General features: G+C 45.0%; 1 protein-coding gene across 1 annotated transcript in view; it reads left to right on the top strand.

The window, feature by feature from the left end:
• The window catches only part of LOC115154294 (rho GTPase-activating protein 7-like), a 76,892-nt gene extending 58,997 nt beyond the window's left edge, over nt 1-17,895 (top strand). Inside the window, exons 2-14 of the mRNA XM_029700370.1 lie at nt 2,333-2,404; nt 2,536-2,617; nt 2,760-2,823; nt 3,218-4,611; nt 4,731-4,904; nt 7,748-7,907; nt 10,630-10,828; nt 11,027-11,240; nt 12,794-12,908; nt 13,405-13,626; nt 13,940-14,157; nt 14,530-14,703; nt 16,865-17,895. Coding sequence (XP_029556230.1) covers nt 2,333-2,404; nt 2,536-2,617; nt 2,760-2,823; nt 3,218-4,611; nt 4,731-4,904; nt 7,748-7,907; nt 10,630-10,828; nt 11,027-11,240; nt 12,794-12,908; nt 13,405-13,626; nt 13,940-14,157; nt 14,530-14,703; nt 16,865-16,973 — 3,197 coding nt within the window. The 3' untranslated portion in view covers nt 16,974-17,895. The remainder of the gene's footprint in view (nt 1-2,332; nt 2,405-2,535; nt 2,618-2,759; nt 2,824-3,217; nt 4,612-4,730; nt 4,905-7,747; nt 7,908-10,629; nt 10,829-11,026; nt 11,241-12,793; nt 12,909-13,404; nt 13,627-13,939; nt 14,158-14,529; nt 14,704-16,864) is intronic.
• Nucleotides 17,896-18,502: the final 607 nt, after the last annotated feature.

The raw sequence follows: 18,502 nt of genomic DNA, 5'->3' as shown, positions 1-18,502 counted from the left end.
CTGTCGGTGCTACCTGCACACATCACACACACGTCACACTTACGCACGCACGCCCCTGCAGAGAACGTAGCACCATTATCCCGGCCCTCTCAGACCCCTGAAACATGTTCCTCCGACTTACTGGCACTGCGAGGGAGGGAGCGGTCTAATCGAGAGCATACATCTCTTATCAGAACCCAGAGCCCAAAAGCACAACTTCCTCCAACGCAGCCTGAGGTATTTGGAAAAGGAAAAGCCTTTCTCTGCTTATTAAAATTGGAAGTCTGATACAACCATGATTGTATAACAGTCATGCACAGCGCATACAGTGGTGGAACGGTGATGAGTGCATGAATTGCAGTAGGCGCTGTGAAGTTCATTGTTTTTGGCGTACGGGATTTTACCACTCTTTTTGGCCATAATTTAACTTTTTGGCCAACTGTCTTAGGCTTTTTTCAGCCCTGTGATGTCATTCTGGCCGCTTGTTTGGGTAGCTAACAGTATAGTTACATTTCAGTGCAGGATGTTATGAAGAGGGAGGTAACAACATATCCCACCATAGGCTTAATTTGACCTGCCTGAAGGGCACATTCAGATACATTCAGTCACCCCACCCCACCTTGTCCCATCCAACCCCACACTGAGACAGGAACAGAAGTCATCCTCCTCTAACACTAACAGTTAGTGATCCGTCCTAGCTGTTGATATGATGAACCCTGGTCCGACCAGCAGAGTTCTTATTCCCTGCGTCAGAGGGGTCTTGTGATGACTGATGTTCGCAGTTCATTTTCCCCGTTTACATATCTCAGCCATCTGCTCTGTGTAGCTCAACCTCCAGCTGTCTTCCCCTGACCCCCACGGCCTAGGAAAAAGACGCCTTATTCCAAGAACTCTCTCTTGTTCTTTCTTTTTGTTTTATCACTCTCTCTAGCGTTCTCTCTTGTTCTCTTTAATTTTCTCATTCTCTCTCTGGGTTTCATGGAATACCAGCGAGTTCAAAGAAAGAGTGTGCTTCTTTCCTTCATCTGTCGCTGACAATGCTGTGTTAATGGTGGGAGTTAGCAGATGCTCTGTTAGCAGGTGCTGTGTTAATGGTGGGAGTTAGGTGCTGTGTTAATGGTGGGAGTTAGCAGGTGCTGTGTTAATGGTGGGGGTTAGCAGGTGCTGTGTTAATGGTGGGGGTTAGCAGGTGCTGTGTTAATGGTGGGGTTAGCAGGTGCTGTGTTAATGGTGGGAGTTAGCAGGTGCTGTGTCAATGGTGGGGGTTAGCAGGTGCTGTGTTAATGGTGGGAGTTAGCAGATGGGTGGAACCTGAACAGAGGGGACATGAAAGGTTGTGTGGAGCAGAAGGGACTTTTTAAGCCACTTCTGACGAATGCTTACCTGCCTTTTCTGTGTCTGACACGCATACACTACCGTTAGCCAATTAGGAGCAATTAGGCTGGCCTCTCCCACAAAGCCACTTAAATATGGAATCCGCAGTAGGGCAAAACTGCACCACTGTCCGCTCCACGGCCGTTGTTATTGTTTTTTTTTGTTGACAAGCAGAAGTGGTGAGCTTTGGGGGAGCTCTGCGCATCAAGGGAAAAAATTTGCGTGCAATGATGTCAGAAGGAAAACAGTATTTGTTGCTTGCAGTAACTTCTTTGTTGTTGTAATATCTCAAACGGATATGGCAGTTTCACTAGTAAGGATTCCAGCTTTAATGAATACCCTCTCAGAGATGAGAGAGCAAAACGAGTGTTGCTTCTATTTTTGTCCGCAATATTTTTGCGAATGTGACTAAAGTGCAAAATAGCTTGCTTAATATATTTGCCCTCTTATTAAAATGGGCCGACCAGAAATTTTTATATATATATTTTTTTTTACCCCTTTTCCTCCCCAATTTTCGTGATATCCAATTGGTAGTTACAGTCTGGTCCCATCGCTGCAACTCCTGTGCAGAATCGGGAGAGGCGAAGGTCGAGCGCCATGCGTCTTCCAAAACACGACTGTGCCAAACAGCACTGCTTCTTGACACACTGCTCGCTTAACCCGGAAGCCAGCCGCACCAATTTGTCAGAGGAAACAGTGTACAGCTGGCGACCGAAGTCAGCGTGCATGCACCCAGCCGCCACAAGGAGTCGCTAGAGCGCAATGGGACAAGGACATCCTAGCCGGCCAAACCCTCCCCTAACCCTGACGACGCTGGGCCAATTGTGCGCCATCGTGGCCGGCTGCGACACTGCAACACAGCCTGGGATCGAACGTGGATCTGTAGTGACACCTCTAGCACTGATCAGTGCCTTAGACCGCAGCGCCACTTGGGAGACTAATAACTTTAATTGAATTTGAATATTGTTTTTGTTTGCAGAGATCGAAGCAAAGGAGGCTTGCGATTGGCTGAGAGCGGCCGGCTTCCCCCAGTATGTGCAATTATACAAAGGTAAATACTAAATAGAAATTCTCTCAAGCCATCAAGCACAATCTATTACAGTACAAACCACATCCACATGTTTGCTCATCCATAGCAAACAGTGTCATATCACACTTTCATTTGCCTTGTTTGCCTTTCAGATTGCAGGTTCCCCATTGCTATAGACTGGGTAAAGAGTGATCACGGTTTCCTGGATAAGGACGCGCTAGATTCCCTCTGCAGGTGAGAAGCTAGACTTTCCATCCACTCTCTCCTCACCAGCATCTCCTCATAGAGGGAAAAATAGAAAGAGAGAGAGAGTCTGTGTTGGGAGTGGGTCCCATGCTGCTGTGTTTGTTTAACCGCCATGCTTCTCTGCTTCCAGGAGATTAAGCACTTTAAACAAATGTGTGGAGCTGAGGCTGGAGCTGGGCAGATCAAAGAGACGGGTAAGTGAGAGTGAACGCCATGGAACACCAACATGGCAACTCTGTCAGAGCCACCGGATGAATCAGAGGAAAAGCTCCTCGTTATCATTTATCGCTTTGATTTCCACTGATATTGATGGCTGGATAGATAGATGAGTTTTGAGGGTTGGTGGAGCTAACTTCATTAGTCTCTGTTTGAGAAAGTGAGGCGAAAGCGAAAAGAATTAGGGCAGAAACTCATCTAGAATTAATAAGGTTGCGAAATAATTTTCTCAGTCTAGTTATCTCAGAATGTAGTTGTGTTCGTGAAAATGTCTCCGAAGAGTTACACGATGTCCAGAAATAGATGGCCTTGTTTTTTTGTTGCTATATGGCTTCTTATACAGCATCTTGATTGTCTGCTTGTGATTCTCAGGGGGAGGGGTCAGAGGACGAGGAGCCCTGTGCCATCAGCACAAAATGGGCCTATGAGAGGTGGACAAGGCGTTGGCGTCGCCTGGAGGGAATGGGCTTCCTACATTCACCAGACAGCCAGGGCATGTTCCTGTGTGACGCCAACGACCGCCACGAGGTCTACTCCCTCCATAGCACCAGCAGCACAGAGAGCGAGGGCCGTGAGAGCCCCAAGACTGCTATTGACGACCAGGAGCCCAGAAGGAGCTCTTCTCGCTGCTCCTCCATCAACAAGATCCCATCCCTAGACACTTCATTTAGCGGGCCCCCCTCCCCAGGGGGTGAGACGCCCAGTTTTAGCTGCGCTGAGGAGCGCTTCCTTGACAAGCCCCCCAGGAAGAAGGGCCCCAGTCTGCTGAGGAAGATGGAAAAACTGCGTCTGAGAGGCACGTGCAACATCCAGTCCCCCGCCCACAGTGGCCTCAGCAGGGCTAGGCTGGTCATCTCTGGCCCCGTGCTCCAGGATAGTCTGGATGTCGAGCACAGGCTGAGACGGCTTCAGTGTCTGGACATCTCCACCCTGCAGCACAGGGATAGGGACCGTCCAGGCAGCCAGGCCTCCTCCTCACCTTCTTCCCCCCACTCGGGCAGCAGCAGCCCCAGCCCTTCAGAGAGCAGCAGTACTGTCAGCACCCCCAGCCCCATCACCAGAGTACGCAGCAACCGCCGGGTCCGAGAACAGTACCAGGAGGGACTCCACAGAAACCCGGTTCGAGAGCATCAGGACTGCAAGAACGACAGGAATAACCATGAGAGCCTGGTCTTCCAGATCCCCCAGGGGCACAAGCCAGGCACATTCCCCACAGCCCTCACCCACAACAACTTCCTGTTGCCCATAGACAACACCTCCATCAACTGGAGGACTGGGAGTTTCCACGGGTACCGCGGGAGACGGAGCAGAGGGTGTGCAGCGGCCAAGGACAAGGATTCCACCTGCTGCAGCTCCCTAGCCTCATTGGACCACCGAGCCAGTATCTATGACAATGTGCCGATAGGTCAGGTGATTGGCCAGGAGGTGGAGCATCACGGGGAGGCGGAGACGGGGGAGATCAGCGAAAACGATGATGTCTTCTCTGCGCTGGACAGCGTGATGGAGCGTATCATCGGCCTGCAGCAGCTCGTCAACACTTGGATAGACAAACTGTTGGAGGAGGGTGAATCGGAGTCTAACCGCTGCTCCACACCCTCGCTCTGCCCCTCGTCCTCCTCCAATCACATCCACCTGGAGGTCGAGGAGGCAGAGGATTTGGGGCCAGGAGTCATGGAGGGGGAGGCTGAAGGGGACGAGGAGAGCCTAGAGAAGGAGTCTGCGGATGGAGATGACCCTGAGGCACAGTCACCACCATGTAGTATCAGGTTAGAGCAATGTCAGCTGGTCTGAGTACTCATTAAAAGGTATTTATTACTCTATCACCCCCTCTCTGAGCCCACATTAATATGGCTGCCATTCTGTTGTCTGTTGTGCATGTATGCAGACGGAGCCAGCACCACTGGTCCAGCGAGCAGAGTCTTCCATCAGTTACCCCCAGCAGCTCAGGAGTCGAGGCCCAGTCTGTTTCTCAACTTCACTTTCTGCAGAAACTCTCCCTGCTTAAACTCACTGCTCTCATGGACAAGTACTCCCCATCTAGCAAGCAGGGCTGGAACTGGTAAGGAATGGGGAGGGGGAGAGGGAGAGGGAGAGATGGAATGGTATGGGGAAGGCTGTGGAGAAAGAAGGAGGGAGGGGATGAATGACAAAAATGAGGAGAGCAATGAGGGAGAGGGGAGGATGGGGAAAGGTGGTGGGGAAGAGGGGGAGGAAGGGAGGACGGGAAGAGGAGGAAGATTAGAGGCAGCTTGTTCAGAGGTTCATTTATTATTTATGTGAAGCTGCAACCTTGCCGTGCCTCTCACAAGACAAAACACAGAATGCTTCAAGAGCAATAAACCCCCACGCCGAAAAATAATATTTACAAAAAATCAGCGTCTGAAAGAAATGACAAAGTATAACCTTCAGCTTAGATTTGTGGGGAAATTATAGACAGCTTCTCTTCATTCCTTTTTGGTTAAGGTCTGTGGTGTACACTCCCATATGGCTCTTAGAGGGGTGTGTCTAGGTAACTTTTCTGGCATTGGCCAGGCCTCTCTCTCTCTTATTTAATTAAAGGGAGCTTGGATCCCATCCTTTCTGGCAAAACCTCGGTTTACATTTGGGGAAAAGTGAAGTGCTTACACATCCCAAAGTTTACCTGCGTTTTTAGTTTGTTATTGATTTGAAAGAGGCAGGCATGTGCTCAACATCTGCTAGAATTCGGTGAAGTGTTTCCAGCGCAGGGTGAAGACCTATGGCCTATAGAGTACACTAATGAAAGATATGGTGGAATGTTAACTCAAACATAGTGGCTAAGAATCTTTCCTCTCGGTGGTTAACGGCAGTGACCTCAAATAGCGTTACACAGGAAACACGTAATGATGCATGGGAACCATAGATGTAACATGCGCCCGAATACAACAGCTGCATTCCACTGTAAGGTCTACACCTGTTGTATTCGGTGCATGTGACAAATAAAATTAGATTTGATAGAGATAGATAGAGGACTCATCTTCGTATCTGTCCCATAATAGCGTCTGTGACAGCATGGGCAGCGCCATTGAGGCTATCTCCATTTTAAAGTAGTCCATTTTCTTATTTTTCATTGGCTGATTGCTCCCCAACTCATAGGAATTCCCACCCAGTTGACTACTTTAAAATGGCGGAAGCCTTCAATGGCAACGTCCATACTGAAATGGGTTATATCCATGATGAGTCCTCTATCTATCTCTATGATGGGAAGTCAACACATCCCAATCTGTCAGAATGAGATTTTGCTTTCATTGTTCATAGCTATTTCCTCGAAATCTGATCTCCTAACCTTGGATCCCCCACGGATCAATTAATAAAGTGTTTGACATTATTCATTTGTGTAGCGAACTGGAGTAAAAGTGATTGCTTAAATTGGCAATCAGCAGTAGAATCAATAACAAAGCGTCTCCCTAGCCTTGTTTCGGTAAAAAGCTTAGGGATGGGGATGGAGAAATGTAACCACTCTCAAATTCCTAGACAGGGCTATGGATGCAAGGACTGGCCATAAATTATATAAAAATTATAGTTTTAACCATGCTTTGAGAATATATAGTGTTTGTTTACATTTACTTTGTTGACAAACATTGGAGTTTGTGGTACGACAGTTGAAATAAGCTCAAGAAGGAATTTATAAGTTATATTCTTCAAGAATCAATTTGTACATATAATTCATTTTGATGTAGCAATTGATGTAGCGTCTGCTGATTTCCCCTGTAAGGCAAAAGGACAGGGTAATTTACTTTTTGAGAGCAGAGTAATTGGGCTATTTGTTTTAACAATCATTGAGCTAACTACAAAACAGATAACCTACTCCTGCCTCTCATCGCGTTCCCATTGATCCTGAGCTTCAGTATTCTGTACAAGTTTCATTCCAGATAACTGTTGTCTTATTTGCTGTGGCCAAACACCTTGCCCCTTGGCTTTGTCTCTAATCAACAATATCTACATGTGGTTATTACCTAGCAGGGAGAGGCTGGGGCTTCTCAAACACATGACCAACAGGAAACTCTCTCTCCCTCACTCACTCAATTACATGAAATCACAAGCAGAACACCATTAAGCTAATGAAATGAGGTGGACGCAGAAGATATGTTTTAATTGAACAGCTGAAGACTAGAATGGAAATGCAGTCCGTAATGGGAGAGAGCACTATCAAAGAGAAGCATGCTGTATGACCATTTGTGAATCTAATTCCAGTCGACTCAATTTAACATACATTTGATTGGCTCTGAAGCTAGCTATCTAGGGGATGATTTAAATTGTCTTCATGTTATCTTCTTGGCTACACTGGCCGTTACCATGGCACTCACTTCCTAGCTTATGAAAACAAGCCATTCAGCACTCGCTGGGCTTTAAAAGAAATATCCCGTCAGAGTCGTACACAAAGCCCTCAGCTAAGTGCATGTGTGAGTCTTGGTCAGATCCCTATGTAGGCTCCCACTGGGCACAGATGTGAGTTCAACGTCTATTTTTGATTTACATTTGGTTGAGTTGTCAACTAACGTGAATTCAACAAATCAAAATCTACAAAACATTGGATTTAGGTTAAAAGTTGGGTGAAATTCCCTTACATTAATTAATTTTTGCAAATACAATCAGTTTTCCACATTGATTCAACGTCATTACATATCATTTTGTTTCTGAGATTACATGGAAACAACGTTGATTCAACCAATTTTTGTCTAGTGGGTTCTTACATATTGTACAAATATGCAATGCAGTGTTGTTTGAAGTAGAACATATCCAGAAGGAATAAAATACAATGTAACAACTTAGTCATACTTCTGTAAAGTTGCCCTATCTTCATATTAACTTCTATACAAAAACCTCTTTACCTTCAAAAGCAACACTAGAAGTCCATCTTGAATTGTTTGTCTCCCCCCTCAGGACATTCCCCAAGCCTCTGAGGAAGACCAAAGCCCCAGAGCTGAAGGGCAGGAGGGTGTTTGGTGTACCCCTCCTCCACAGTGTGCAGCAGACAGGGGAACCACTACCCCCCAGCATCCTCAAGGCCATAATTTATCTGAGGACAGAGTGTCTCGATCAGGTACTGGACTCTAACCTCCTGTACCACCAATATACAGTTGAAGTCGGAAGTTTACAGAATAATAGTAGAGAGAATAATAGTAGAGAGAATGATTTATTTCAGCTTTTGTTTCTTTCATCACATTCCCAGTGGGTCAGAAGTTTACATACACTCAATTAGTATTTGGTAGCACTGCCTTTAAATTACTTAACTTGGGTCAAACAGTTTGGGTAACCTTCCACAAGCTTCCTACAATAAGTTGGGTGAATTTTGGCCCATTCCTCCTGACAGAGCTGATGTAACTGAGTCAGGTTTGTAGGCCTCCTTGCTCGCACAAGCTTTTTCAGTTCTGGCCACAAATGTTCTATAGGATTGAGGTCAGGGCTTTGTGATGGCCACTCCAATACCTTGACTTTGTTGTCCTTAAGCCATTTTGCCACAACTTTGGAGGTATGCTTGGGGTCATTGTCCATTTGGAAGACCCATTTGCGACCAAGCATTAACTTCCTGACTGATGTCTTGAGATGTTGCTTCAATATATCCACATAATTTTCCCCCTCATGATGCCATCTATTTTGTGAAGTGCACCAGTCCCTCCTGCAGCAAAGCACCTTCACAACATGATGCTGCCACCCCCGTGCTTCACGGTTGGGATGGTGTTCTTCGGCTTGCAAGCCACTCCCTTTTTCCTCCAAAGATAACGGCAGTCATTATGGCCAAATAGTTATATTTTTCTTTCATCAAACCAGAGGACATTTCTCCAAAAGTACAATCTTTGTCCCCATGTGCAGTTGGAAACCGTAGTCTGGCTTTTTTAATGGCGGTTTTGGAGCAGTGGCTTCTTTCTTGCAGAGCGGCCTTTCAGGTTATGTCGATATAGGACTCGTTTTACTGTGGACATAGATACTTTTGTAGCTGTTTCCTCCAGCATCTTCACAAGGTCCTTTGCTATTGTTCTGGGATTGATTTGCACTTTTCGCACCAAAGTACGTTCATCTCCAGGAGACAGAACACGTCTCCTTCCTGAGCGGAATGACGGCTGCGTGGTCCCATGGTGTTTATACTTGCGTACTATTGATTGTACAGATGAATGTGGTACCTTCAGGAGTTTGGAAATTGCTCCCAAGGATGAATCAGACTTGTGGAGGTCTACGATTTTTCTTCTGAGGTCTTGGTTGATTTCTTTTGATTTTCCCATGATGTCAAGCAAAGAGGCACTGAGTTTTAAGGTAGGCCTTGAAATACATCCACAGGTACACCTCCAACTGACTCAAATTATGGCAATTAGCCTATCAGAAGCTTCTAAAGCCATGACATCATTTTCTGGAATTTTCCAAGCTGTTTAAAGACACAGTCAACTTAGTGTATGTAAACTTCTGGCCCACTGGAATTGTGATACAGTGAATTATAAGTGAAATAACCTGTCTGTAAACAATTGTTGGAAAAATTACTTGTCATGCACAACATAGATGTCCAAAACGACATGCCAAAACTATAGTTTGTTCATGAGAAATTTGTGGAGTGGTTGAAAAACAAGTTTTAATGACTCCAAACTTTAATGACTGTAAACTTCCAACTTCAACTGTATACAGTGCTGCTCATGCATTATTAAAGCCAGAGTCCTTAATTGAAACTAACAAAGCAGTTTTGGTAAAAAGCTGAGGGATGGGCCTAGGGAAAAGTAACCACTCAAATTCATCCATTATATCAAAATGATAGTTTTAACCATGTTTTGTGTGTTTTCATTTATATTGTTTACAAACATTGGTGTCCCTCACGATGCCAGGACAGCGGAGTCAATCACCACCTTCCGGAGACACCTGAAACCCCACCTCTTTAAGGAATACCTGGGATAGGATAAAGTAATCCTTCTAACCCCCCCCCCTTTAAAATGATTTAGATGCACTATTGTAAAGTGGTTGTTCTACTGGATATTATAGGTGAATGCACCAATTTGTAAGTCGCTCTGGATAAGAGCGTCTGCTAAATGACTTAAATGTAAATGTAAATGTAAACAAGCTTATATTTTGGGTTCTGACGGAGTACGACAGTTGAACTAAGCTCATGAGGCATTTATAAGTTATATTCTTCAAGAATCAATATATCATTAATTTGTAAGTCCAAAAATATATGTAGCAGCTAGGGATTCTAGCTTTATAGGGACAGTTCACCCAACATCAAAGTTGGTTAGACGTTTTCATTCCTCGAAAATGGTCTAAAGTCAAGCTTACAGTCCCGATTCCATGCCATCTATAGTGGTCTCTCTACATAACATAATGTCATGGAATATGTTGACAAGGTACTTAGATTCATGGGGTGAACTGTCCCTTTAAGATTGTGAAGGACACCCAGGTCTGGGCCATCAGCTATTCCTCTCCAACCTATTAACATCGGTGTCATGCATTGATACTATGGAGTACACAGCACCTGGGTTGAATTACACCCCGGTGACACCTTGACCTACTGTAAATTGGAGTCATGGTTAAACATAGTGGAGGGTCCTATACTGAGAACAGAGACAGATGAGCATGAGGAATGGGAGGTCCGCTTTCATTTATCTTCCATGTTGAGGGTGGGTTATGAGGTGCTTTAGAGGGATCTCCTACTTACAAAGATGAATGGAAGTTATCCTAGTTCGACAGGCCTTAGGATAGCCTCCTACATGAGTCTGACCTGCCATCCCAGCTTTAAAACCCCCATTCCACACCACACCCACACACTCCTAACCCTCTCGTCCTCTCAGGTGGGTCTGTTTCGAAAGTCGGGGGTGAAGTCTCGTATCCAGTGCCTGCGTGACATGGTGGAGGAGGACCCAGAGGCCGTGTCCTACGAGGGCCAATCAGCGTTTGACGTGGCTGATATGGTGAAGCAGTACTTCAGAGACCTACCAGAACCTGTGTTCTCCAGCAAGCTCTGCAAGTCCTTCCTGCATATCTACCAATGTAAGAGGATAGAACTTACAACACTGCTTGGGCCAGTACGGTAAAGACTGGATTGGCTAAACATGCAAGAAAGGTTAAAATGCTGGCTAAGTAGGCAGATTGAAACCAGTTTTGGACATTTTTATAGTATAAGCACAATGAGAGAAACACAAAGCAATTCTATCCACAAACTTACATGTCTCGCTCCAACCTCCATAGACTTCCCCAAAGACCAGCAGTTCTGTGCGGCCCAAGCAGCCATCTTCCTCCTGCCTGATGAGAACCGTGAGGCCCTGCAGACATTCCTCCTCTTCCTCCGAGATGTGGTGGGCTGCGTGGATGAAAACCAGATGACCCCCACCAACATCGCTGTGTGCCTGGCCCCCTCCCTCTTCCATCTCAACACCCTGAAGAGAGAGGACAACACAGCAAGGTACGGTGCTCTGTCTCCGGAGGAGGACGACGTCAAGTTGCTCCTAGAATCTAGGGTCGTACTCTAGATGCTGATCTATGCAGTTTGGGGAATTTTAACCATAGCGGTTGAGGTTAGGATTGGGGGAGGGTGCTGGTCAATGTAGCCAAGTACAGTCCACTGCCTCCGGGGGAGGAGTAGGACAAAGTTAACCCCTAGATGCTGATATAAGATCACTTTTGGGGTTTTCAACCGTAATGGTTGAGGTTAGGATTGGGGGAGTGTAAGATGATCCTGGATCTGTGCGTAAGAGCAACTTCTATACGAGCGGAGGTCTGGCTCCCACATTCCTAGTTAGAACTCCCTCTTACGTTATGGCATAAGATTACTCCGGTGCACATTGCTTTACATTCATCGCTACAACTGCAGGTTTTCATTTGTCTGTTTGAAATGTTGTGTTTGTTTATTCTTCTTCTTCTTCTTACGCAGCATCAGATTCATGTTAAAGGGTGGAGTTAGGTTCTTTGAGTTGCCAGAGATTACATCAACTGTAGTAATGTAGCCAAAACCCTATTTCCCTGTGTGGTAATGAATAGCTGTCGGATGGGTTTAGTTTAAAGGCAGAGAGAGAGAGACTTATGTAACCCTGCATGAATCGCCCATCTGGACATAATTTCTCTTAGAAGAAATAGTATATATTTAATACTGTTCAGCTGGTTACTGCAAGAGAAAGAGAAAAATCAGAGAGGGGTGGAGGGAAAGAGAGGGGAGGGAGAGAGAAAGAGACGGTCCAGGTGAGAAACAGGGAGAGACATTTGCACATTAATCATTTTTCAAAACACATCTGTCTATGACCTTAGCTTTTGAGTCTGGCGCTCAGCTTCACAAGACTAGTTATCTGTAGTTGTTGGCAAAGTGAGACACAAACACACACACAGCTCAGCTGCACACACTCTGCTGATACCCAGTATTCTGACAGCATGTCTAGAAGTTCCAACTTCACGTGGAAAAGTCACATGGTGGACCCAGCGATGTCATATCGCACAGGCCTGATTGTGTCCGATGTAGCCGGTCAGAGACAATAGACCACCCCCCTTCCCTTCCTTGTGCCAGGCCAGCAGGCCAGGGGAGCCAGCGGGCTCAGCCATTACCTCACAGGCTGTAAGGGCAAAGCACTGATGGAAATCAGAACACAACACACACTCTGTATCTCCCATCACTGGAAACCGAGTTCTGCCTTGATACACGTCACACTCTCACACTGGAAACAATGACCAGAACAAATCAACTCCACTCCAATGGACTGTTGTGTTGTGGCACATTGTGCTTCTAGGATACAGTGGCGTTAGTAAATCTTTTGCTGTTTTGCTTTGCTACATATTTTAATTAGTTTGGAAGCCGATGCTGACGTTGTTTTTTATATTGAATAACAGTCCTTTTTTTCAGTTTCTGCTTGTAAGGATCACAAATAAACTGCATAGTATGAGTCTATGGGAGCCTAGCGTAGCAATAGAAACTGTACTACATACATTTTCAACTCTGATGTAATGACATTTCCTGTTTCTCTGACCTAGGTCAAGCCACAGGAAGTACAGCCTGGGTAGACCTGACCAGAGGGACCTTAGTGAGAACCTGGCTGCCACTCAGGGCCTGGCCCACATGGTGACGGAGTCCCTGTGCCTCTTCAAGGTACACACTACAGTAAAGTTAGGGTACAGCCTGTTCTAGCCACACTAATCCACATCACGTGTGCACAGCATGTAGGTGTTACTGCCAAGACCCAGCAGAGCAAACACCATTCTCTCATGAGTGTACTCTCTCTGTGCAGTAGTTCGTAAAGTACGTTACAAAAAGCAGACAGGCACTTTTCCTATTGTTCATAACCATAACCCATCTGCAGGGGCAATTAAATGAGGAGGCACTTCATCTATGTTATTCAGTTCAGTCAGTTCATTGTATTGACTTGATTATACAGAATAAGAATATCAGAAAATGAGAACATGAATGCCAACAGGCTATTAATCACCATAGCTTCGCTTAATGCAATAGTATATCCAATGGTCAAGAAGACATATGTAGTTTCTTGTGACAGACGTTAACACGCAATATTTGTTTCTGGTTGTCGAGATGAAGTCATATGTGGCCCTATTTGTGAAAATCCTCTCTCTTTCTCTGATCCTTCCAGCTTCCAGAGTTCTGGCCGGGCCAGAGTGTGAGCAACCCCAGTGAGGAGGCTGTCTGGGTGGATGGGGGTCGGAGTTCACTCTCTCAGGGTGGGGAGGAGGAGCAGGATGAGAGGGCCAGACTGGTCCAGACCACCCAGCACCTGTTGAGAGAGGCCAGGGAGAAGAGTAGAGGCTGGGAGACCTGCTCTGGACCAGACGATGTGGACCTGGTTTTTAAGAAGGTGTGTGGTGGAATCTGATGGAATTAATGAATTAATTAATGAATAAAATAAAATGAATGAATGAATACAGTGACCAATAAAAGTTATTCTGACAGCAAGCCACTACCAAAACAACACCTATAAAGAACAGCCCAGACTAATGAAAGGTTAATTATGTATGGGTCAACATAAAAACATTCTCCAGTGAGTCAGACACATTTAAGCACCCAGAGCTTGAGCTGAGATGTGTGTGTCGAGTAAGAGGGGTTATCAAGGGTCAAAAACACGTTCTCACACTGGTTCTCACCCCCCCCCCCCCCCCTCCCCATACCAGGTCGATGATGGCTGGCCCCTGCGGTTGTGGAAGGGCTCTGTTGAGGTAGATGCCCCCCAGAAAGAGGTCCTCCAGCGGGTCCTGAGGGAGCATGGGCACTGGGAGAAGACCCTCAAACAGTCTGCAGTAGTCCAGACCCTGACCAAGGACACTGAGGTCTACCGCTACCTCCTGCAAGGCCTGGGATCCCGGCCGCCACAGGAGCACCTGCTGCTGAGGTAATGAGGTGTTACCAGGGCGACGCTGCATGGGTCTTTAGGCAGGCTGCTGACTCTGCTGCTTAAGAGTATAAGGGACAGAGGAGTCAGGGACAAAGAGTTTAGCTTGGACTTGAACACTCTGGCTAAAGTTGCTTTGACATGGTGCCTGTTGTTGTTGTACTAATGCTACATTTTGGCATCACAGTGAATGATAAATGAAAAAGCTAGTTTAGTTATATTAAAGTGTTGGGGTCAAAGAATTGTTGACTGTTTACTCAAACACTCAGTCAAATGGTAGCTGAATATCTGAGTGTCTATTTCTCACTCAGCTTGAGTCTGAAGTCTGTTTTTAAATTAACCAGAATAATCTTCTATCATTTCCCCATGCAGGACCTGGCAGTCAGACCTGTCGGCTGGTCCTGCTTATGTGTCGGCTGTGTCTACAGAGCACCGTGAGGCTCCCATGGAGGGGGTGAGAGCCCAGGTCCTCTCTTGTCTCTACCTGGTAGAACCCCTGGGGGCCAAAAGGTCCCGACTTACACACCTCTGTCGTACAGATACAAGGTAGGAAAGACTGAGGGAGGGTAAGAGGGGAGGAGGAAGTGAGAGGAAGGGTGTGAGAGAATATGAAAGATTTGAGAAAATACAGAGCCTTTAAAAAAGATATCCAGAGACTAGCTTATTCTTTACCTTCAGTAATGAGGTATTCTCTGCAGTATCTCAAGTGCAATCAAAGCTTCTCAAAAGAGACACTCAAATAGAGAGAAAATAAAGAAATGAACATGAAGAAGGGACCCCTCGTGTACACTTGATTTAGCTCTCTTCAAAGTTCTCTCTAGATTTTCTGCTTCTTACATGATCAATTTATTCCCTGCGTGGTTCTGCTGGGTTATTCTGTAGACCCCCGCTGTTTCCATTTGTTTCAGCTGATTTAATGAAACAAGCCAGGCAATGGAATACAGGTGTCTAGAAGCACACAGAGACAGAGATGGAGAGAGAGAGATTAAATGAAAAGATAGAGAATGACAGAGGGAAGTCAAAAGAGAGACTGTGAAAGAGAATGAGGGGAAAGTAGAGGGAGTGTGTGTCTTATACTGAAATATATTGTACTGCTCCAATAGACCAGCATCAGTGGAAGTAGTTGACTACTCACTTAGCCACACTTTCATCACACTAGGAGTTTCAGTAAGGCAGCAAAGTGAGATTTGAACGAGACGGTTTGCCAACAAGACAGATTCACACGATTATCTCTGCAGGTTTTCCTCACTTCATTACATCAGAACTGAGCAGCAATGGAGAACATCTCTGCCTTGTTCTACTCTCTTTAAATACTCATAGAAAAGAGCTTGGCAGGCCTAAAATGCCTTATTTGTAATGCCAGTGGCATTAGACAATTTTTTTTATTGTCGATAGGTGCAGTGAAATGTTTTCCTATTATCGATAATAAATTCACTGGTCTTAGTAGCGAAAGCCAATGAGACTGATCCAATCAGAGGATATAGAGGAAATTGAAAGGGTGTGTCAGTGTGTCTCATGCAGCAAGGTTTGGTTGCGTTCCAGGCAGACTATATTGCATTATTGCTACATGCATCAATGGTTGCTCGTCACGTCACTAGTTATCATTAACTTGTACAGCGATTGTCTTTGTTGATATTTAGAAAGGTTGACTTTAAAATAGATGAGTTAATTGCATGCTACGGTGCGTTTCCATTTAGCCATCTTGTGTCGATAAAAACAGCTGCACGTAATGACGTCCCACCATAAATAAAAAGTGGTTGAAGTGTTTGCATTATCCATTTAGGCAAATTGCGCATTAGGCCTAATAAATTGGTGACAAGCTATTCCCTCCCACCTATCTGTTTCCTGTCTCTGGTAGCCCGCGAAAGCCAGCATGGATAGAATGCAATAAGTGACTAATATTTGCCATAATTGTAATCATTCTTACGTGGCAACATATCGCCACAGTCCATGCCATGGTGAAACTTGCATTCCTGTAGAATAGAAATAATTGGATAGTGAAACTTGCCAACCAAACAGAAAAGCAAGGTGAAACAATTAAATAATTCTTGAGTCAGGACAATCCTTGTCCTGCAAAGAAACATAATTTCTATAGTTGAGAAAAAATATTTAGCAAGCAGTAGGCCTTCAGAATTACATGTGGAGTGGAGCTTTATAGTTACGTGATGACATCGTGCCCCGCGTACCTTAAATTATTCAACAATCATAATTTATTTGAAAAACAGTTTCCATTATCGTTTGTCAAAATAAAGTTAGATAAAGAAAAAATACACCCGTCGAAAAGATAAAAATGTTGTCGATCTTTAGAACATGTCTAGTGGTTAAAAGCGTGGGCCAGTAACCAGGTCGCCGTTTCAAATCCCCGAGCCGACTAGGTGAAAAATCTGTCTATGTGCTCAAGCAAGGCACTTAACCCTAATTGCGCCTGTAAGTCGCTATGTATACGAGTGTCTGCTAAATGACAAAAATGTCAAATGTATCCTATATCTGCCATTTCCATTACACATGTTGCAATAATTTGCGACATTGCTTTTGTAGAATAAACGTAGGTCAATGGAAACCTGCCGACTGACTGATATGGTTAGGTCTGGCAGGCAACTGCAGTGTAGTCTGCCTGAAATGCGGCCCTTGTTTCTCTGACTGTGGCTCATCTGAACCCTGGTGATGCTTCCTGTGTACTAACTTCCTGTTCCTATGTGGTTTCCAGGGGCCGGTCCCAGGAGTGGCACAACAGAGTGAGTGGACACCTACTGGCTTCCAACCTGCTGGCTATCAGGGACTCCTTCAGACCTGACCATAGACAGACCAAGATCTGAGTTATAGTCCCGAGACAGAGCCCAGGCCTTGTCGAGCCGAAAGAGGAGAGAGCAGAACAACACAAACAGATAGACAGAAGCCTCCAGGCATACAGCTGTAGCAGAGGAAATGAAAGAGGGAGTAGAAGGCAAGAGAGGAGGGGGAGCTGAGAAGTTGTCTTAAACCCGAGACCTGATGTGAATTCCAGAAGCGGACTCACAGCAGGGGTCGTCTGATGAAGTGTTCAGGCGGAGGCGGCGGAGCTTTGCGTTATCAAGAGTGACTCGGGAGCCTGTCACCGTAATGAAACGTCTCATCCCATTTAAGTGACTGTTTCAGGCCTAATGCATGGCAGGGGGGCCTCCGGCAGAGAGTTAGAACAGGGCCTTGTGTGACAGTTCAGTAGAAAATATACCTTTTTGTAGATAAAACCCTCGGTTGGTCACACTTTCAAGCAGGGCAAAGTCAAGGATTTAGGAAAGCCTTGTCTTGCAGTTGAGAACTGAGGAGATTCTCTTGTATATGTGCCATTGTGACAGATATTCAGCGAGGCAGGTTGCTGTCCTCAAAACTGTACTCTAAATTATTTTACTGTCAAAAGAATATCATTACTTAATTTTACTTGTATGTGTGTATTTGACTTGAAACTTCAGTGTTACTCTGGTTTTAAAGTGTGTCTAATGTTGTAAACTTACAAATGTATGACACAGTATGTTTATACATGTACATATTCATAAATGTGTGCTTTATCTTATTCAATTTATTATTAAATGGCTTTTTTCTTAAAATGATTCAACAAAATATGTATTTAGCAATAGTAAGAGATTTATTTAAATATTGGTTTTCAAGGTGAAAAAAACTGCAGCGTACCTTTTTTGTAATAAGTGTGCTGAATGGAAATGATACATCAATAATGACAACTGATTAAAATGTTGCCTTCTCGCTTTTGTGTGTGTCGTGATGATGGCCTGCTTGAATCCCAGCCAGTCACACTGATTGTTCCCTCTGAAGACCCTGAAATAGCGAACAGCCAGAGGAAGATGCGTCACACTGCTTCCATCAGAGAAGATTTACAGGTCTGGGCTTATGATGTTAATTTCCAAAGACAAACATTCTCTCTCCCTGTTACAATACACTTAGGAAATTATTTATGCTGTCAAACTGCCCACTCGTGTCATATTTGCATAATTTTCATTTGCATATCGTATTGAGTCATCTCCAAGATCACATAATTCAATCCCCTTTAAACACTTAGTACTGAGGCATTCGCCTAAGATCAGGAATATGCTGAATAACTAACTGCATGAGAATGGGAAGTAAAAATACCTCACATGGTTAGGCCATCAGGCTGGATATAAAAGATGACTGTTGGAATTCCTATAACAGTCTAATAACAGCAACGTATAGCATATAACAGTGACTGTGGCGAAGATTTCAGATTGGGTTCGGGTAAATCCATTCCATATGGTTGCGCAAACAGGAAGTGTCTTGACAACTTGACTCTGTAACTCAAAGGTCAAAAGAGGTCATGATGGAATCAGGCCAGAAA

Source organism: Salmo trutta, chromosome 19 (assembly GCF_901001165.1).
Source record: "Salmo trutta chromosome 19, fSalTru1.1, whole genome shotgun sequence".
Classification (NCBI taxonomy): domain Eukaryota; kingdom Metazoa; phylum Chordata; class Actinopteri; order Salmoniformes; family Salmonidae; genus Salmo; species Salmo trutta.
Note: the sequence above shows the minus strand (reverse complement) of the source record. Positions and strands in the feature narration are given on the sequence as shown.